Source organism: Penicillium longicatenatum, assembly GCF_028827895.1.
Source record: "Penicillium longicatenatum strain IBT 33135 chromosome Unknown contig_4_segment0_segment0, whole genome shotgun sequence".
NCBI classification, from domain to species: domain Eukaryota; kingdom Fungi; phylum Ascomycota; class Eurotiomycetes; order Eurotiales; family Aspergillaceae; genus Penicillium; species Penicillium longicatenatum.
In genome coordinates, this window is record NW_026643122.1 from 1,696,782 (window position 1) to 1,717,469 (window position 20,688).

The 20,688-nt window shown below is 47.2% G+C and overlaps 8 protein-coding genes across 8 annotated transcripts; 2 read left to right on the forward strand and 6 right to left on the reverse strand.

The window, feature by feature from the left end:
* Positions 1–365: 365 nt before the first annotated feature.
* N7484_007454 (uncharacterized protein) lies at positions 366–2,360 on the forward strand (the record flags this gene model as incomplete). The annotated part of the gene is made up of 8 exons (XM_057117841.1): positions 366–627; positions 686–774; positions 827–1,181; positions 1,245–1,399; positions 1,461–1,570; positions 1,638–1,725; positions 1,789–1,900; positions 2,023–2,360. 8 exons carry the CDS (start codon positions 366–368, stop codon positions 2,358–2,360), a joined length of 1,509 nt encoding a protein of 502 aa, XP_056970876.1.
* An 840-nt stretch (positions 2,361–3,200) lies between these two features.
* Positions 3,201–4,769, reverse strand: N7484_007455 (Exo-rhamnogalacturonase b; the record flags this gene model as incomplete). The annotated part of the gene is made up of 5 exons (XM_057117842.1): positions 3,201–3,511; positions 3,655–4,049; positions 4,103–4,181; positions 4,235–4,412; positions 4,476–4,769. 5 exons carry the CDS (start codon positions 4,767–4,769, stop codon positions 3,201–3,203), a joined length of 1,257 nt encoding a protein of 418 aa, XP_056970877.1.
* An 827-nt stretch (positions 4,770–5,596) lies between these two features.
* N7484_007456 (glycoside hydrolase family 35 protein) lies at positions 5,597–9,153 on the forward strand (the record flags this gene model as incomplete). Its single annotated transcript, XM_057117843.1, has 11 exons — positions 5,597–5,733; positions 5,804–5,852; positions 5,908–5,951; positions 6,019–6,160; positions 6,220–6,372; positions 6,429–6,815; positions 6,870–6,984; positions 7,046–7,082; positions 7,139–7,265; positions 7,317–8,855; positions 8,908–9,153. 11 exons carry the CDS (start codon positions 5,597–5,599, stop codon positions 9,151–9,153), a joined length of 2,976 nt encoding a protein of 991 aa, XP_056970878.1.
* A 1,360-nt stretch (positions 9,154–10,513) lies between these two features.
* On the reverse strand, positions 10,514–11,788 carry N7484_007457 (multidrug resistance protein MDR; the record flags this gene model as incomplete). The annotated part of the gene is made up of 1 exon (XM_057117844.1): positions 10,514–11,788. The coding sequence occupies one exon, from the start codon at positions 11,786–11,788 to the stop codon at positions 10,514–10,516; it is 1,275 nt and encodes a 424-aa protein (XP_056970879.1).
* Positions 11,789–12,123: 335 nt separating this feature from the next.
* On the reverse strand, positions 12,124–13,152 carry N7484_007458 (multidrug resistance protein MDR; the record flags this gene model as incomplete). The annotated part of the gene is made up of 1 exon (XM_057117845.1): positions 12,124–13,152. One exon carries the CDS (start codon positions 13,150–13,152, stop codon positions 12,124–12,126), a length of 1,029 nt encoding a protein of 342 aa, XP_056970880.1.
* A 1,392-nt stretch (positions 13,153–14,544) lies between these two features.
* Positions 14,545–15,146, reverse strand: N7484_007459 (uncharacterized protein; the record flags this gene model as incomplete). The annotated part of the gene is made up of 2 exons (XM_057117846.1): positions 14,902–15,146; positions 14,545–14,844 (listed from the first exon to the last, which is right to left on the reverse strand). Exons 1-2 carry the CDS (start codon positions 15,112–15,114, stop codon positions 14,545–14,547), a joined length of 513 nt encoding a protein of 170 aa, XP_056970881.1. The 5' UTR covers positions 15,115–15,146.
* Positions 15,147–17,205: 2,059 nt separating this feature from the next.
* On the reverse strand, positions 17,206–18,209 carry N7484_007460 (uncharacterized protein; the record flags this gene model as incomplete). The annotated part of the gene is made up of 3 exons (XM_057117847.1): positions 17,206–17,270; positions 17,322–17,453; positions 17,549–18,209. The coding sequence occupies 3 exons, from the start codon at positions 18,207–18,209 to the stop codon at positions 17,206–17,208; spliced, it is 858 nt and encodes a 285-aa protein (XP_056970882.1).
* Positions 18,210–18,853: 644 nt separating this feature from the next.
* N7484_007461 (uncharacterized protein) lies at positions 18,854–20,453 on the reverse strand (the record flags this gene model as incomplete). The annotated part of the gene is made up of 4 exons (XM_057117848.1): positions 18,854–19,491; positions 19,545–19,825; positions 19,884–20,252; positions 20,305–20,453. The coding sequence occupies 4 exons, from the start codon at positions 20,451–20,453 to the stop codon at positions 18,854–18,856; spliced, it is 1,437 nt and encodes a 478-aa protein (XP_056970883.1).
* Between the last annotated feature and the right edge of the window lie 235 nt (positions 20,454–20,688).

A 20,688-nucleotide genomic window follows, 5' to 3' on the forward strand; every position in this document is an offset into this window, starting at 1 on the left:
CTATGTGCTGAGGCCTGACTCTGGGAATCTGGCAGGGTTCGGCTAACGAGGAGGCGGCAGCGAGAACGGGCCTCGAGAGTTTAGTAATACCCGATAGAGACTCGCCGGCTTTTAACCCGATGTATCGTCTCTGCCAACGGGTGGGGCAGGCTCGGGGGTATTGTCTCCGATACCCTGGGCAAGAATTGTCTGAAATAGGGTACGAGGAAATTTATGCGTACTGCGGATTCTCAATGGACCGCATGCTACGAAAGGACATGATATAAAAGCGTCTTGTAATCTACGGTGAGCAGGTAAAAGTTCAACTTCCTTTTTGAGACGGTGAACTGGCACCGCGTCAGAACACAATAATACCCATTATAGCCATGGTAAGCATAAAATCGCTGACCTCAGTCCTCGCCATTGGTGCTTGTGCCTCCGCAAAATGGATCGTTCCCGGAGCAAGATGGGTTGATACCGATGGCAATATATTCAACGCCCATGCAGGTGGACTTTGCATTGACCAAGAGAGCGGTCGCTTCTACTGGTTTGGTGAATACAAGGTAGAGGGACACGTTGAGGGTGGCGGAATTTCCGTTTATAGTTCCGATGATCTCGCGACTTGGACCTCGCATGGATTGGCTCTAGGTTTGTTGACCCTCCCAAAGCTGCTGGAATCTATGCGGTTCGGTCTAATAATGGACAGAGCCAATCGAGAACCACACCTACATATCACCACATAATCGTATTCAGAGGCCGAAGGTCATCTTCAGCGTGGAAACTGGGCAGTATCATGTGAGCCTCCAACACGCTGTCCTAGTCGTACCCTACCTTCTGACGTGGATAGATGTGGTGGCACGCCGACGACAACCTCTACTCGTGGCTGCTACAGGGCCTCGCAACCTCGGATAACATAGCAGGGCCCTACACGTTTGTTTCCGCGACATCCCCGCTGGGAAACTGGTCGCAAGACTTTGGGGCGTTTACCGACTACAAGACCGGCAACTCGTACGCGCTCTATTCTAATGGTGATAGCGTCGAGGGTCGTGATGTTTATCTTAGCAAGTTCAACAAAGACCTTACCGCTGTTGAGAAAATCACATACCGTTTCCCCAAGTATGACTTTGAGGCGCCAACGGTTTTGCAGACGGAGAAGGGCTATTATGCGCTCATGAGCCACAAGACCGGGTACCGGCCTAATAGTGAGTCTATCTGTTCTTGTCAAAGCGTACTGCGCAAACTAGAATGGCCATTAATCTAGACAGATGTCGTGGCAATGCGGGCCGATCAGCTCGATGGACCCTGGTCCCAGCCGTTTTTCGTCTCACCAGCATATACTCGGACGTTCAGTACACAGTCTGGATTTTCCTGGAGAATCCAAGGGACGAAGCAGACAACCTATCTGTATATGGCAGATCAAGTGGGTTATTTGCGTCCTTGAATTCCCCAGAATCTCTGTCTCGCCTAACGGAATGTTGTAGTGGGACATGAATTCCCTTTGGGAAAGCCGCAACGTGTGGCTCCCGATTAGGATTGACGAGCTGAATGGAAGCCTTGAGGTCGTCTGGCATGATATTTACGATCTGGATGTGTAATTCCCCCGCTTTCCTTCCACACACAGATCCTTAGACACAGATATATTCTAACTGGCGAGGTAGCAAATCCGGCGAATGGAAGCCGATCGCGGGCAAGGCATATATCTCCAAGGAAGCAAAGCTCGCCGGTGACGCATACCTTCAGGAAGCGGTAAGTTCTCCAGTCTCCGTCACCAGGCACCAAAAGCCAACCTGATGAAGATCAACCGTGCAGAGCTTTGCTAGTGGCAACCGCATCGCAACGGGCATTTACGGCAACGACAGCACAGTCACGTTTACGGTACAAGGCCAAGGAACAGAACAATGGGTTTCATTCTACCACCAAAGTATGTACTAGCTGCTTGTTCGACCCATTGTACCCACTCGCTCTACTCACTCTCCTTATTCCGCGCATCCTTATTTTTGTCAAATGCCAAACCTGGTATCTGAATTCTTCTTCTTTGCCTAGACACGGATGATATGGGCTTCGGCGACCAGCCAATGGGCCAACCGGACCGAATCAACGGTACCTGGCAGCTGCGCCGGATTAGCAGCGTCGTCGTAAATGGCGACACGGAGAATGTGCACACGCTGTACCAGAAGGATACACACAAGGGAATTATTCTTTCGACGCCCCTCTTGCTACCGTTGAAGAAGGGTGCCAATACGATTACCGTTGGTGGACTGTACAACGGGTTCGACTACAAGGGTGCTGACTTGGATCGTATTGTGGTTTATCCTCCTGAAAAGCGGGAGCAAGAAAAGCGGAAGCAAATGGAGCGGAGATGGTTTGATTGGTTGCTTTAGTAGGTGACCATCATGCTCTTGGGGATGGAATGCATAGGTAGGGCTTAGGTAGGAGTAGTTATTACAGGTGAAGCGGCTCGTAACGCCAAATCATATTGGCGGTCTGAGATGCGAGACGGCCCCACCATGGAATATCGCCCACTACCCTGGAGTCACCACGGCCCATATCCTACCGGGAATTGCAGTTGGCAACCCAATGTGGTGACCGTTAAATCTTAATAAATCTTTCTACGAACTGTGTCACTGCTAAGCAGCCGCCTAATTAGCAGATCTAGCGAGTTCAAGCCAAAACTGCCCAGAGCCGTTGTCCTACTACAAAAGCAGGCTTCTATGCTGAAGTATCTTTAAAGCGACAGTCAAGTAGGCCTCCAAGGCCATCGAAATTTATTTTTCAGAGGACTGTTAAGGTCCGTTGTGAAGCGATGGTAATTTTGCGGAGACGCCTGGCAACCCCCGTAACGGCGGTAAATAAACTATGAATGCTTCGACTTGGCAGTTGGCACCTACACGCCTCTTCAATTCCCACCATATCACCCAGCGATAACTCTGGCCTTTCAATTCTTTCAAATTTTATAGCTGTGGGTGGCTTGATAGAATGGTGATCCGGCCAATAATATGTTGGCTGTAGGCACCGTTGATAATTACTTTTTTTGCTTTTTCTCGAAACTGTAGTATATATGATGGAAGGTGATTCGTGTTATGTACACTTTCCATAATTTGATCTTGACTTAGCCAGTCGCACGTCCTTGAGGGATTTGATTGACTGTTCTCAAACATTCATATTGCTATCCTTCGGCTTTCGCATCGATCAGTAAGATCGGCAAAGTGGATCTCACTGAGCTAGCAGCTGAACCCAACGGGGTTATTCACATTTGAACAGGAGTACTTGGTTGCGTTGACTGGCGGATCAACAGAAATGTTTTCAATGTCAATATTCTCGATGCGAATTCTGCCACAACCACCAGCTGCTCTGCTGCACTGGAGCTTCGCGATGTAACTTGAATCGCTGGTGCCTCGGTAATCCATAGCTGAGAAATCGGAGATCTGGAATAGCGAGGAGCTGCAGTTTCCAGTAACACCGTTGTAAGTTGTGCATTGATTAATGAGAATTGGGTTGGTGGTAATGCCTAAGGTGGTGAAGTTACTGCAGTCTGCGGATTTATGTTAGCTTATTCGTTGCATTCCCAACACGCGCCTACTGCTGATGGCGACTCACTAATATTTTTCATGTCTCAGGTCACGGTCAGCATATATTGTCTCCAGTAGGGAAAGCATTTTCTTTAAGAGAACGTACAACCCAGGCCCCCACCGCCACCATTTGGAGGATATCCCACTTGGTCACCGGTCCAGGTTTTAATTCGCGTTGCGTACTTTGTATTGTTGCAAAGAATGTTGCGCACTGTGATGTTCTCAATGGTCTCAAATTGGCCCTTATACTGACCAATGCTGCCAAGGGCAATGCCTTCGCCGTTATAGAAGGTTGCATCCTCGATGAGAATATTGGTTGAATTGGCCTTCATCGCAATGCAATCATCGCCATTATTGACAGTCCAGCGGCGGAAGGTGATGTTGTCGGAAAACATGGTATTGGCACCATCCGTATTTCGAGCTGGGTTCTTGTTGCTACTGATGTTAATAACGTGAATATCTTGCAGTAACACCCTCTCTGAGTACATGATTGTTACAGTCCTAAGATATCAGTACGGGATAACTGATATAATATAGACACACATTAGACCTACCACATCTGAGCCTGGAGGAACCGAATACCCTCAAATACAGAGTCTTTAGCATCCCAAATTGTCAAAGCCATCGGTCGGTCTAGTGGGGATTAGCTGAAGTTGACTTTGCAGTCTGCAATTAACGTCGCTTACTTGGATAATTTGATTGCCCTTTGACTAAATCATACCAGGCCTGGCCATTGCCATCAAACGTTCCGTAGCCATGACCCTGGACGTTGACATATCTACCACCCAGGAACCAAACGGTGGACTGGTTCTGATATCCAGTTGGCATTGAGTGATTGAGCCAGTAGGATATGTCATTGCTCCACTAAAAGCTGGACTATTAGACACGAGCATTTCATGTGTAACGTGACATCCCTTTAGAACGCACCTGCAAGGTTCCATATATGTCAACCTGACAGTTAAACAGATTAGTTGTATTGAGCACACTGTTGACATAGTACGTCGTATTCTCGAAAATGACATTTCCATTGGAGCCGCACTTGTCGAATGCTCGACGTATGGCTGGGGCGTCGTCAGAACCGTTACGGTTAGCCCGCACCACACATTTCTTCAAGGGGTGCTCGGGGCGGCCGTGTGGAAGCGCAGGTTCCTGACCAGCCCAGGCTGCGACCAGGACTGACTGAGAGACCAAAAAGATGGGTAAAACGAAGAAGAAGAGCATAGTTGATCACAGGCGATCACTAGGGTTCAATAGGGCAAGCCTTTGGTGAGCTCATCCTGAAGAGCGGATCTAACTTAGATGCTGGAGCATGACGGTAATAATACTTTGACGGTTTTACCAAGGATGTGATATTTTTCCGTGCAAATCCTCCTCATCTTGTTTTCATTGATCCAGGATCTTCACTTCTATGCCAATCTTGCCATCAAACGCCGTCATCAATTGCCGACAAACGCCGTCAGAGCCCCTACCAATTGGCGATTGCGACTGCTAAGTGGGGGAAGAATTGCTCGAGGTAGGCACTGATCGTCTTTAGAACTGACTCGGCAGCGGAGCGCGGTATTTACTCTCTACTGGTGGAAATTATCAGGTTACACTTCCACGGCTCTCGGTTGTAAGCCAATGCGGGGTAAAGCTCGGCAAAACAATTTGGTGGCTTGGTCCCTGCCATCCCTTGCATCATTTCCATCAGCCCCAGTATGATTGGTTAGTCTAAAATTGTGGCGCCATCGGTCTCCGTTTTGGGAAGGTCTGGCAGGACGCACGACCCATAATAATTCGTCCCAGCTAGTCGAGCTAAGTAAATAGAGTGTCGAATAATGAGTTTACAGAAAGAACCGTACTCGTGCTGTTGAAAGCCCGATTAAGAACGAGGCCACTGAAGGAAATTCCATGCCGCACAGATCGCCAGGTTTAAAAAGCAAATCGGAGTTTCGGGAGATGTCAAGCCGGTCAAGGACTGATAACGCTTCGCTTAACTAGACAGACACACATCTGACAGAGGCACTGGCGATTCCATTTTACCAATTGCTGGCTTCACTATCGCCATTATGAAAGCTCAATTCTTCAGGCTTGTGGCCGCACTAGCATTCTTATGCCAGGCCTTGTCTATGTCGAATAACTTGACACATTCTGTGACCTGGGATGAATACAGCTTGATAGTGAATGATGAAAGAGCTTTTATCAAGTCAGTCTTTAAAAAACGTATTGTTTTTGTGATATGCCACTAGCAACGACGAACTCACAGCTTAACCCAGTGCCGCCGAATTTCATTATCAGAGACTGCCTGTCCCTGAGATGTGGCTAGTAAGCCAAAGATGAAACCAGCCAAGACATAATTGATGTATCTGATTTGATCTAGGATGTCCTGCAAAAGTTCAAAGCAAATGGCTTCAACGCGATCAGGTACCAGCTTCTATCTAATATCCACAAGGTTCAAGCAGCCTTTGCTGACTATTCTTCCATCTTTTAGCGTCTATTTCTTCTGGAGTTATCATTCGGCTTCGAAAGGTGTCTTTGACTTTGAGACTGGTGCACATAATGTGCAACGACTATTTGATATGGCCAAAGCGGCTGGGCTGTGGGTTATTGCTCGGCCAGGCCCATACGTTAACGTAAGATAGTATATGCACATTGATGAATGGAACAATTGAGCTAAAGAAAGGAAAAATAGGCACAGACAAACGCCGGTGGTTTTGCTCTCTGGGGGTCTGATGGGTCGATGGGTACACTACGGACATCAGATGCCGCGTATTACCAAGCATGGCTTCCCTATATGACAAAGATCGGGCAAATCATTGCGGCAAATGAGATTACAAAAGGAGGAGTGCGTACAAATTCGCTCACCTAGTGCAATACGATGCGCTGACAGAGACTCTATAGCCTGTTATCCTGTGTCAGGTTGAAAACGAGCTGCAAGAGACCAGTCACAACCCCAACAATACTCTCGTTCTCTACATGGAGCAACTGAAGACTGTACTCAAGCACGCTGGTGTAACAGTCCCTACGACCCATAATGAAAAGGGTATGAGGTCGCAGTCCTGGTCAAGGGATTACCTAAATGTTGGTGGCGCAGTGGACATTTACGGGCTAGATAGCTATCCTGGGGGGTTTCTCTCTGGAAACAACTGCAATGCTGCTACTGGATTCAATGTTGTTCGGACATATCATCAGTGGTTTATGAACTATTCTTGGACTGGACCAGTCTATCTCGCCGAATTTGAAGGCGGTCGTACTTTGCCTTGGGGTGCACCGCAGAATTATGACGACGTGAGTGAATTACCTTCTAACCCTCCTCGGCAATCGACCCTAACACTACTATAGTGCCGGAACGAACACAGCACAAACTTTGCGGACATATACTACAAGAACAACATCGGCCAACGGGTAACCTTACAGAGTATCTATGAGGGCTATGGGGGCACGAATTGGGGCCATTGTAAGCTAATCTCTATCGAGCGAGACGTTCGTCTAAGGGACATTGATTGATCACGTGACAGCTGCATGCCCAGTCGCATACTCTAGCAATGACTACATGTAAGGCCTATTTTCACGTATCAGGTGCTCTGACACTCTACTCACTGGGTCAACAGGACTCCGCTCCGAGAGACTCGCGAACAATGGGCCAAACTCTGGCAAACGAAGCTAGTGCAACTATTTTCGGGATCAAGTCCTGATTTACTCAAGACTTACATGCAGGGAAACGGCTCTGGCTACAGTGTCAGATTCCCCTTTTTAAGCCCTGATGATGCGTGACTAATGCTCTAGCAGCTTTCATCGACGGATTGCTTCAGTTGGGTCTTGAGGAACCCAGATACTGGAGCGACTTTTTCCGTGTTGCAGCAGGCTAGAACTCCATCGACTTCGATTATCACGTTCTCGGCCTACTTGAACACGAGTTTTGGCAACGTGACAGTTCCAGGTGTTCAGTTAGCAGGAAGACAGAGTAAGATTTTGGTTACTGACTACAAGTTCGGTAACCAGACACTTCTCTATTCATCCGCGGACGTGCTTACAAACGGTGAATTCCCCGGCCATGATATGCTGGTGCTATATCTGTGGGAAGGTCAGGCCGGGGAATTAGCCTTAAAAACGTCGACAAACTTGACCTTTGAGATACACGGCGCGTCTTCCGTGAATACAACATTCAGTTCTGGCTACCAGATAATCAGATATACGCAATCTGCTGGCTCCACGGTTCTCAGTTTCTCAAGCGGAGTCACCGTGCTATTGCTTGACCAACCCACAGCCTGGTATTTTTGGGCTCCTTCAACAACCACTTACCCGTCCCCTAAGCCAGATCAGAAAATCTTTGTTCTCGGGCCGTATCTGGTTCGTTCTGCGTCAATTAGCAGTCGAGTACTCCATGTTTCTGGAGACAATAATGGAACCACGACCTTGGAGGCCTTTGTCGGCGATGTGCCGATCAATGCCATTGAGTGGAACGGCCAGCGACTTGCTACAACAAAGACACCATATGGCTCTTTCACCGCCCAGATCCCTGGGACGGAAGACAGATCAGTATCGCTTCCGTCCCTACAAAACTGGCGATCCGCAGACTCGCTCCCAGAGACTCGGCCCGAGTATGATGATTCAAATTGGATTACTGCGAACAAAACAAGCACACTCAGTCCTTATGCCCCACTTACCCTACCAGTTTTGTTCAGCTCCGAGTACGGCTACTATACCGGGGCGAAGGTTTACCGTGGCTACTTTGATGGGAACAATCAAACCGCTATCAATATCACCGCCTCCGGTGGCTTTGCATTTGGATGGAATGCGTGGCTTAACGGACAACTCATTGGAGGCCACTCAGGAGATCCTGACTTGACGACTACAGGTATGGCTTTGGACCTTCCAGCCTCGCTTATAAAGTCGGAAGATAACGTTGTCACGGTTTTGGTGGATTATCATGGCCACGACGAGACTTCAACAGCGAAGGGATTGGAGAATCCCAGAGGGATTCTCGGCGCGTACCTAATTCCAGGCAATCCATCGACCGCAACAGGATTTAAGGTGTGGAAAATCCAGGGTAATGCTGGTGGCTCGAGAAACATCGATCCAGTCCGTGGACCAATGAATGAGGGTGGACTCTATGGCGAACGCCTAGGCTGGTTCCTCCCTGGCTTTAATGCATCTGGCGAATTGTTTAACAGCTCCAGCCCAATAGATGGCATCACGACGTCTGGTGTACGTTTCTACGTTACTAACTTCCGGCTGAATATCGACAAAGACCTAGACGCGCCTCTTGGAGTATCCCTGTCTTCGCCAAACGGCACAATCGCGCGCGTAATGCTCTGGGTTAATGGGGTATGTTTATACAACGTCTTCCATCTACCATATACTGACTCTCTTGATGAAGTATCAATACGGGAAATATGTGCCTCACATAGGCCCCCAGACAGAGTTTCCTATCCCCCCAGGCATAATCAACAACCGGGGGAGGAACACGCTGGCTCTCAGTCTGTGGGCGCAGACCGATGAAGGAGCGAGACTGGACAGTGTTGAACTGTTCACATATGGGTTGTATCAGACCAACTTCAATTTCAATCATGATTGGAGTTATCTACAGCCTGAATGGGAGGAAAGAAGCAGGTATATGTCATAATTACACATCGATCCTACGGATCACATCAGGCAATCTCTCCATGGCTGAATATTGAAGAATCCTGGATGTTGTGTAGTTAGCTCTCCGATAAAAATTAGGCGGAGGGGAGAAAACCCCTCTAGTGAAATGCCAAAATCGGCTTCCAAGCAAAACAAAGATAAACTCTCCAGCAGTAGAGCACAGCCTAGGCTGAGGAAGCAGCATAGCGCGGCAGTGGAGCGAATGTTATTGGAGAAAGGGACGTCCCACGTGACAATGTGGTCCGTGACCGACTGACGGGCACAACAGACAGAACCCCGTCAGCAATGGTGGCTGCAGCACCGACGGGTAGATATGGCACTAATACTTGAACCATGGCGACTCAAGCTTATTCGTGATATGATATAAGACTCTTAATCGTATACTAATGCGGAAATAGCTAAAGCTGCCCATTACACCCCACGATTAGACTGCGGCAATATCCTCAATATTAGACATCGCCAAAACCCACAAAGCCCAAAGCCCAACCCAACCCAACCCACAAATGGGTTGGGTTTTGGGCCCGTTGCTCGGCCCATTGTTGGGGGCCCATTGGGGGCCCACTAGTCTACAAACAGTACAAACATTTACTAATTTTAGTAAAAAAATCAAAATATACAGTCTTTTTGATATCGCACGTCCATGGTGGGAAATTGAAGGCTAAAGGATTTGCTGAATATCTATTTGATCTTTTAGGCTTGACGTAGAAACGTAGTACGGGCCTCTTAAGAACCCGTTTTGTTCCACCTGCGGTGACGGGCCCTATGCTATTTACATATTTCCATGACAGTATTGAGGTCTCAGTACGTTTGATAAAAAGATAAAAAAAGACACAGGGTTTGGTTGGAAATTCAACAAACACTTGATACCCATTCAACGAAATGGGTATTAGAAGCTCCAAGTAAAGTAAATCCACAAATCCACACACCTGGGAGCAAAAATGATTCATAACGCCTCGAAGTGCTGCTTCATGCGCTGACATAAGCATTGGATGTTGGCATAACCAAGCGAACATAGTTGTGACATCAAGAGCCACTCTCTCCATCCACTGCCCGCCATATAGCCTTCCAAAGACCTGGTGCGCGTCTTGAAATAAATCCAGCCATCAAGGTCAGAAAACCGGGATGACAAAGATGGAAAGAAACCAAGTCAGACCCTAATAAGCCAAGCGCTAAATATGATCACAAGCCGCCAATTTGACAGCAATGGCAACAAGATAATTATTCAAAAGTGAAAAAGACGCATAAATCATATGCGCTAAAGTACCTTGATATTCTGTTTATAGATAAATCCAGCTATCATTTCAAATGATACGAATAGCGGTGTGCTTAGTTATAAAAGACTAATGAGTAGACCTTTCGTCGTCACAAAGCCGCATAAAGAGTGATTCACGGTTGCTAAGTAGCGCAGCTGGAGTGTCATACTCAACAACCCTCCCGTCATCGATGACAGCAATTCGACCATAGTCCAAGAGTGTATGAGCTCGATGTGCACCTGCGACAATGGTACATCCTGAAAACTCCTGCCGAATTACCTGTTGCATCAGTTGATCAGTCTTATCGTCTACGCGGCTTGTAAACTCGTCCAGAAGCAGGATAGTCTGTTTCATGACCATGGCCCGTGCTAAACAAATGAGTTGGCGTTGACCCGCAGAAAGTGGGAGATCGTCCATCTTCGAGTCTAGGCCACCATTTGCCATCACATGGTCTTTCAGCTGTAGCTTCGCCAGGGCCAGTAGGACCCTATCGTCATCAAGTGATTTGAATGCCGTAATGTTATCCCTGATATTACCTGGGAAAAGAACAGGCTCCTTGGGTATCACAGTAACTTTGCTGCGAACCGTATCGCGTGGGCAGGATTGCACACTGATGCCATCAATGATGATATTCCCACTCTGTATCTCTACCATGCGTAGAAGAGCGAGAATAAGAGAACTTTTGCCGCTCCCTTTGCGTCCACAAATTCCGAGCTTGGATGCCGAAGGAATGTTTAATGTGATGTGTCGAAGGATTGGAGGCGCAGTTGGATCATATGCCATGCTCGTATCTTGAAAGATTATAGAGCCTCCAAGTGGCCACATAACAGGAGGGCATTGATTCTCCGGAGGCAAATCTTCAGTAGGTAATTTCTCAAAAATTCGAACGCGTGTGATAGCACCAATACTGGTCTCCATCAGCATCCAAAAGTTGATGAGCTCGGCAAGCTGCTGATTGAGTGTGATCAAGGAGATAATCGAAATTCCGATGGGCCCGATGTTAGAGGCGAAGATAGATAAAAAAACTAACATGACCGCAATTCCAGCAACAAGGAGATCCAATACTAAGCTCAGCCAGCATTGAACAACAAACAAGAAATAGTAAGGTCGTTGGGATTGCTGAAGTAAATGTGTAAATTCCTCCTGGAAGCTGTGTTGCCACCCAAAAGCACGAATCGTGACAAGGCCATTGAGCGTCTCGGTGAACTGGGTGAATAGTGGCGACTTGTATTCCAAATCTAAAGAGCGAAGTTGCCGTGACGTGCGAAGATAAAACCTTTGGACCCAGTAGATGGCAAACACTGTAAGTAGAATCAGTGGGGCCATGAATTTCGCCCCAACACAGATATATGCCGCACTCATAAGACACTGAATGAGATTATTGGAGGTTCTCAGAAATTCAGCTGCAAGTGATCGATCGATCAAAGTCAAATCTTGGCTGAAGCGATTCAGAATGATTCCGGAATCAGTTGACGTAAGCCAATACAGCGGTGCCTTTTTGACCTTATTCACCAAATATTCATGTATCCTACATGATGATATTGGCACAATGTGGCAAAAGACTAGCCACATGCAAAAAGCCCAGATCCCAGCCCCAACTGTGGCCAATATAGCATAAACACTGATATACTGTGCCAAACGGCCAAATGGCACCCGTGCATTTTGCTCAGCCCACCATTGGACCCACAAATCTAAAGCTAGACGTTATCATAGAGCATAATAAAAAGATTTCGTGTGTATTTACTAGTAAATTGAGCACAAAACACGCCAACAGTCAGAGCTCCTGCGTAGAGAATCATTGACCACCCACCAGATGCTCTGAAATAGTAAACATAGTCGCGGAAGTCCCCTTGATTTTTTGCAGACTTCCCGTCGAGACTTGCGATGTTTCTGGAAGGCGTAGTTGCCTGTATGCCATCTGTCTGTTCGTGGGAAGAAACAAAATTTGCTTTTGCAGCCTCGAGCTTGTGAGGCTTGAGAATTTTGAGCCCTGAAGGAGGCCCCTGCTCCCGGATCCTTCCGTCGCCAATGACAATGACATTATCAGCGTCGGCAAGGTAGTTCCAGTCATATGTCGCCAAGATAACAGCAGTTCCATGCTGTAGCAGGATACCCTGAGATCCAAAAACACGAGTAAAGACTAGAGCAGAGGTGGAAGTATCAAGAGCACTGAGAGAGTCATCGAAGATAGCCAACTTTGTGCGAGCATAAGCCGCACGAGCAATGGCAATCCGCTGCCGTTGCCCACCGCTCATTGAAAGACCGTTACTTCCAATGATCGTGTGGTCTTTTTGGGGCAGATAATCAATATCGTAATGCAGCGCAGTCGAGAATATCACAGTGCGGTACCATTCCTTATCATAAGGCAGTGGGTGACAAATGTTGTCGCAGATAGATCGGTTGCGAATCCATGTCTTGGTATCGCAAAATGAAATTCCGGAGACTTCGACGTGGATGAAGCCCTTCAAACAAGGGATCTCGCCCAAAATTGCTTTCAGGAGGGCACTTTTCCCCGAACCAACGTGCCCCACAACTATAGTCAATGAACGAGGAGATATTGTAAGGTTTACATCTGATAAGATTGCTGCTGAATGGCGTTGCCACCCAAAGTCAGCCTGATTAGTATGGACGAGTTGGACAGCCTCAACACATGACGTCACAAAGTTACTTGCTTCAAGCTCAAGAGTAGTTTCAAGTTGGACTTCCTCGGCCTGACTGGCCTCCATAGAGTGTCGTAGGTATGGAGTGACGCGATAATTAGAATTTGACTCAGACAAAAGGTATTCCTTAATCCGTTGAAAACATTCCAAAGCGCCAGTTACTTTTGGCCCGGAATAAATCAAATTAGATAACCGACTGCTCAACAGGGAAACAATGGAGAGTGTGGTGAAAGTTTCAGATGCGGTCAAGGGTCTGCGGCCAGTGTGAAGGGCGATGGCTGTATAAATGCTCAGGGTAAGCACTGGACATAAGTTCGTAATGGTACCGGCTGCCTCACTCATTAGTATACTGCCCAATGCGCAGAAAATGTATTGCTAGATTGGCTAACCAAGTAAATTCATCTTGACCATCATATGACGAAACTTTGTCTGTCGACTGAGCTCATTGATCCGGAATTGTTGCAATATCAAGGAGAAACGGCCCTGGAGACCCAGCATCTTGATGGTTGCACTATCATTGAGGTAACTGGATGCAAATGCCACTCTCTGGCGCACAGCTTGCATCCATGACTTTTGTCGGCTGGGTGTTGACTGTGACAGAAAGTGCGTGGCAACAAAGGTTATCACTGTCACAAAAGCTGGGACTGCCGCCGCCCAAGAAATTTGCCGCTGCAACAAAAATAACGCAATGCCGGTTTCAATCGGGCTTGCCCAAACTTCGTGCATATTCTGGATTCCAGCCGCGATATTGTCAATATCATTGCTCATTAGAGTGATAGCGGCTGTGTCGCTATTGTCATCAATTCTCAAGGTCAGGCTTTTCCCAAAGATCAACGACACAACAGCTCCTCTGATTTTTGCCATTAGCCGAAAGTTATGATGTTGGTAAACGCAGCTAAAAACCTGGACGAATTTTGTCAAAGATTATACACAATAAAGCAGGTTGGCGTGATATACCCCCTTGGACACAAATACCAATGCGGATGCGCCAATTAAACCATGACCCTGATTTCTGTCAGGATTACTATCATGAACGTAGCTTGTTAAAGCAGTAATGAGGAATGGCTGGCAATAGGTGATCCCAATGACGGCTAGCCGAGCAATAAATGCCCATATGACGAAGGATTTGAATGTCCAAAAGGTCGAGTAAGCTAGACCACTGCGCGAGGTTCCAGAGGCTTTCATGCTTGTTAGTTGAAGAACCGTAAAATTGAAATCGTTTGGATTTTCAGTCACCTTGGTCAAACCGTCTAGCGAGTCGACGGCGCAGTGCGTCTGACGAAATGGTTTGGTCTAATGCGGCAAATCATCCACGGACAATATATGCATGAATCCAAGACAGAGATATGAGTTGTTCCACCAAAAGAAAGTGCAGCTATACAGACCATGAACTTCTTCATCTCCATATTGTTCTCTGATTGAGGAATACATCCGTTTCGACTTTGACCCAAGGTAGAATCAGATCATCTTTATTGTGATGCTTGCCGTGTAGAGTACCGCGATAGCTGTATTAGATGCCAACCACAGACTTCTAACCCGGACAACGTCAAAGAGAAGTGACACTGATAAGGAAATATTGAGGATGTTAGAGGGATGTACCAAAAAGATGTGTTCCCAATGCGACAGGAAGAGAAGGCCGACTGAAGAAAAGAAAGCCAATGTCGCGGCGGCCAAGGAGGCCCTCGTGCGAGGAGCATACGGGAGAAACCATACAACTAAGAGAGAGAGCTGGGTCACCCCGAAAGCCTGGCCGAATACCTGAAGGGAAGATAGCTGTCAAAAGGCACTTTCAGAGCACAAAGCGAATCAACATACTAATTTTGCCCAGTAAAGCCAGCTTCGTGAAACTTTGCGAATTCGCGACTGTCGTAGTTGATTGTAACGAAAAGGGAGCGCTAGCAAGAGAAGCACAGATGGCAAAATTGAGAAGAAACATTCCTCGAAAAATAATGTAAAGTCAAAGCAACCTCGGCAACGATCCACCTGGGGGCCGATGGCATCATCTCCACAGATAGTAATATTTTCCATCTGGTTGAAGAGTTTCTTGTGCTCCAAGAAGTCTATGGGAAGGAGCAAATGAGTGTCGTTCAACAAGGAAAAGGGATGGAAATTCCATGTACCAGAGATAAAAGCGGGGCGATCAGCCTTACCATCTCCAACCTTTTTATCGGTAAATTAGGCGATCAGCTACCTGGATCGTTTAGTTTTATCGGTAGACTCTGCGCAGGTCACAGAAGTGTTCAAGGGTTCGTATATGAAATAGATTAACCTCGATAAGTTCGACAAATCTAACTGAATCTTACAAAAGCTATAGCGCACAGTAAATTAGCAAATAGTGTGCAGGTCAACGGAGCTCCGTTCGGGCTCCTGCCGCACTGCAGGGGGTCTACACACGAACCAGCCATCATGCACCGATACGCAATGTGTACGAATCGGTCTGCCACTAGGTTATTGGGTTGGATTTTCGGCTAAAGTTACTGCGTCTTGTGGAGCGCCATCAAATCTCATAGGCAATGACGACTCACCAAGCGAATAAGCACCCACAGGTGTCTCTGGATTCAAATTATTCTTTTGGGACCAATGACGAAGCAGGAACGCTTATCTGGAATTGCATACGCTAAACTAAATCCGAATGATCCGTAAAAGTCTATACCACTTGACTGCTGATGCTCAGATGCGTGTTGGCACTTCATATCTCCTGAATTACGTTGGTTCAGGTGGCATCCAAACTACATGCTCAGTATTTATTCTGTCCAGGACGCAACAATCATAGCAGAGATGGGAAAAAAAGGTCAGGAGTCTATTCAAACCTAGTAGATTTCTGCCCCGAGCTGTGAAGAAGAGTCGCTGAGTTGACTGATAAATGTGCGTAGAGGTGTACGCAAGGCCTTTCACGTAAACATTCAAAAAAGTCTGATCGATAATTGGAGGGCTTATGAAAACTAGGTCAATCTGATTCCAAGCTCGAATGTAAAAATGCCAGTATAGTTCTAAAAACAAGTCTGGATGGCATCCGAGGTTGGTGCTTGCCGTGTGCTAAGGTCCGTCGGTTGTATGCCGGGCCCACCACAGAGTCGTCCTAGAACTTGGTGCGCATCTTGTAGTAACTCCCATCGACAGTCTTCTAAGGCATCTCGAACTGCACCTATCAATCCCGATATTTTGTTCGCTCCCACTGGTGCCGGAAGGGCCCCCTTAAGTGCTCGTGTCATGCGTATCAAGTATTCCTCTGCACTTCCCTGGTCAATTTCCTGCGACAAAGATGAGCCCTCTGTCATCACTCCGTACATCCATAAAGTCAGCGTTGCCATGTACAGGCACCAAGGTCGGGGAGCAATATTGTCATCTCGAGCTCGATATCTATGACCAGAAAACATGGTCTCTTGAACAAGCAGCAACGAATAACGAACTGCTTCTGGTGCCGAATCCGTAGTGCACCATTGTAAGATCCGGACCCTCGCCTTGTGATAATTACTTCTTGCATGGGCGCTGTCAAGATGATCGGGATCCATCGCTAGTGTCAGAAGATCGACCATGCTGACATGCAGGGTTATCTGTGCCATTCGGTGCAGCGGGCGGGCTGCCTCGAGACATAGTGATGGCTGCAGCGACAACAGGCAGTCTGCCCACGCAGTGATGGCAAGGCTAATCATGTTTGCCCAGGCGGGAGTAGACCTAGGCGTGCTTCCCCTAGCGTCCCCTGAAGTTGGTCCAGGCCGACTCTTTGAATTGTCTGTGCTCCCTCGCTCAATTCCTAAAGTCAAGCGCGAAATTGACTGCAAATGAATTTGGAGGCTTATCAAGCCATGGAGCAACACGAAGCGAGAGTATTCACTAAATACAGCCGGTGCTATGGCCTCCTGCAGTAATCTTTTCAAGGTCGGTAAAAACTCTACCGAATGTGTGTTTCCCTCTGATTGAACAAGCTCATACCATGACTCTGGGGAATTGCTCTCCCAGAGTGACTCTTTGCATGGAAGTGTCATCCTCATATCACTGACGGATAGAATTGGACTGTGTCCAAATAAGCAAGCGTGCTGAGCATCCATACAAAATGCGAAGAAGGCAGACCGACGCCAGGACTCTTCATCAACCCATTGTTGCCATTCGTAGCGTAAATCAACTATCTGGTTGCAAGGGCGGATTATAGAGGTGGTTGGATAGATGCTGCCCCGTTTCATCATCTTTGGAAGTTTAGTATATAGACCATAAGTCAACTCCTGTGCCTCACTCACGGTCAGTATAGCTCCATGGAATACATGTGCCATTTCGTAGTTTTTGCGCGATGACTTCATCTTGCCGTGAGCCTGAATCATGAGCAATGCCTGCAGGCACCAAAGTGGAATCGGAGGAGAAAAAGATCCACTCTGTTGAAGTCAGCAATTAGACCTGATTCAAGTGGTTTTGATAATGTAACTGACGTTTATGATTATGAGTCGGAGAGAGTCATGAATACACTGACCCAGCTCATACAACTTGGAATCTTTTGCCATAGTAGAGCCCAATGTCAGAAGAGTGATGAGGAGGAGGGGTTCAACCTCGGAAATTATAAGAGTGGGTCGGTGAAAAATAGGAAAATGTGGGTGGTAATGATGGAAGTACAAGTCGTGGAACATCTTGAGATTGTCGACTTCAAAGAACGGAGACTGCAAGATGTTCGTGTCAAACTGATTCAAAGCCATTAAAAGATTCGAATGCGCTAAGCTCCATTCAGCTATATCCGCAGGGCTTCTATGCTCATTTTCGTTAACGTCGTCCAGGAGAATAGGCTCTGCCTGCCACATGGTAGGAAAATCGAAATTTGGTAAGCTGATGTCACATTCTGATGGCTTTGGTGCAGACAACGTAGGTATTTCTTGTAGCGGTTCAAACAACCAATCAATATCGTCTCTCAACGTCTGCAGCTCCGCTAAGTCACCCCAGAAAGGCGTGATAATTTCTCCTATCCCGGTAGATGGTATAGCTGAGAGTTCCGCTTTATCTTCCATTACATCCATGTTTGGAAGATCACTGCCTTGAAAATGATCGGTATCTTGCATGATATTCTGCGCTGAAACGATGCCAATGTTTGCGCTGTCTTTCGAGGAAAGGCTGACCGTTCCACCGGAGTTCCGGAAGAACATGCCTTTTGCATGGCGGGATTTATGCCTTTGGTATAGGTCCCGACGAACGAAAACTTTGGGGCAAATGTCGCATGAGAAAATCTTCTCTGGCTCATCTACATCAAGTGATATTTTGTAAACACTTATCTCTATAATGGGTCAATAGGGCGGAAGGAAATTCTTACGGTTGAGACGGTGACGCTGGAGATGCTCTTTGCGAAGAAATGTTCTACCACAGCCTTCTTCCTTGCAAGTATATGTATGTGAGCGAGCGCGACTCATCTCCGTGCAAGTGAAAATTATTTGAATTCATGAACGTTTTAAATGGGAACCGAATCGCAACGAATACAATAAGAATGACAATTCAATGAGATCAAGTTCGATGTATCAGCAACTTTCGTCTTATCATGTTCCCCGCTTTGGCGCTAGCTCGCTTAATGAAAAGTGCTGAGTTACCCCCTTGTGATTGCGCGATTAGAGTTCTGGGTCACGGGGCTGGGGAGTTTCGCATGACAGCTGCTACCCTCGGCAGTTGGTTTCATTGAAACGAGGGGTTTCCACCAATCACGACCCGATCTGCTTTGCCGACTTCAACTGATAGAGAGATAACGTGTTCATAAAATCGATCTGAAAATGACCGAGCACAAGTGGCTGAAGATTCTTACTCAAGGACGCGCCTCTTCATCCTTTGGCTGAGCCACGTACTCCGTCTCTTGTCCATCGTGGGCGGGAACATCCCTGATCGACATCACAAACGGTATGGCCCAAATCAAGGCAAAGACAACAAAAGCCCAGTCGACAGCAAATTCAATGTTGTAGTTTGTTTTGTCAGAATTCACTTTGGATGCGATCGCGCTTCCGACCGCCTCCATACACTTAAAAGCACCCACATAGCGAGCCGCTTGTTCGGGAGACTCGTGAGATAGATAGCCAATAGTCCAGTATACCAGCGTCTGCCACACCGCATCAAAACTTCCATAGAAGAAGTAAAGCAAGAACGGCCCAGCATATTTGGAGCCAGATGTGATAAGATCCATCTCATTAAGAGGGTAATAGTCGCTATTGGGAGCCCGCTTGAGCTGCGCCGCCAGACCCCCGGACCATACAGCCATGGAGATAACGGCAGTAATAATAAAGCCCCATATTCCGCGCATGCGACGGTTCATGAACTTGTTGTCGAGGAAAAGGCCAAAAAGATAACTGGAAACCATTTGTGCTAGCCAGTACATGGCACCATTGAAGCTGCGGGTGCGGATCGTGAACAATTTAGCGTTGAAAGTATTCTGTTGGTAATTATAGGCATCTGTATCTATGTTAGTCCTTAGTAAATTTGTGGGAGTTGAGTTTCAGCCTCACAGTTCGCAGCCATCCAGAACGGAATAAGGGAAATTACGCGCCAATCCTTGAGAATCTTCATCACACCCAAAAATTCATCCCAGACCCGGGGAGCCCGTCGAGTGGCAGCGCGTGAGTTGTCTTCACGAATGACGTTGTACGGCTTGAGAAGACCAAGTGAGCAAGCACATCCGGCAGCCATAATGCACATGAAGGCAATGTATGTCGAGTCGGAAACGGTGCCAGACTTTGAGTGAAAGTTCAGGCCGAAAGATATCATTGATCCCAAGAAACCACCCAAGCTAGAACGGATAATTAGATGACCAATACTCTCATCGAAGAACATCTATCATCACATACTTGAAAATGATCCAGAAGATGCCAATCATTCTTCCTTGCTGTTGTGGCAATGGGTAGCCTGTCATAATGGCACCCTGCGAGATCCACAGCAGGGACGCTCCGATTCCTAGCACAGCACTGCTGCCAATAACAAAGCCTTGGCTCCCAGTATGGGTATATGCCAGAAGGGAACCGGCATAAAGCACGTAAGGTAGGCCTCCAACGAGGATTGTCCATTTGGGCCCCAGTACGTTAGTGACAACCGGCGCCACAAAAAGATTCCCCGCAGCGCTGACAGAAGCTAGAGCGATGTGACCCTTAGCTTGCGTGGTAGTGTCCAGCTGGCCACCGCCCCCAATCCCAGAGAGTGCGTTGTACATTCCCGGGCATCTAGTAGAGTCAGAAACTTTGCTCTTATTGTAGGTTAGAGAACGATTTTTACCCAAATGCGACAAAGCTGACAATCACAATCTGCCAGAATGGTGAGTTGTATCGAGTGTAGCATATAGTATGGGAAACAGTGTCAATCTCCCCAGCTGCGACATCTTGTGAGGGTTTGATACTCCCAACAGGCTCTGTCTTTGAATGCATGCTTGCGAAAGTGGTTTATGACGCAAAGAAAGTTAGTGAAATGATCCGAATACTACCACTCAAGTTGACGATGATTTATTATACACAAAGCTATTCGGTAGCCTCTGTGCTAGCTACTGATAACACTAAGTTACCCCGCGCAAATTGCGGGATGAGCGTCAAGAAGGTAGATTTGTTCGAGCTTAAAAGCCCACCTCGGCTGCAATCCCATGCAACCGAGAGATAAGAACTTTGC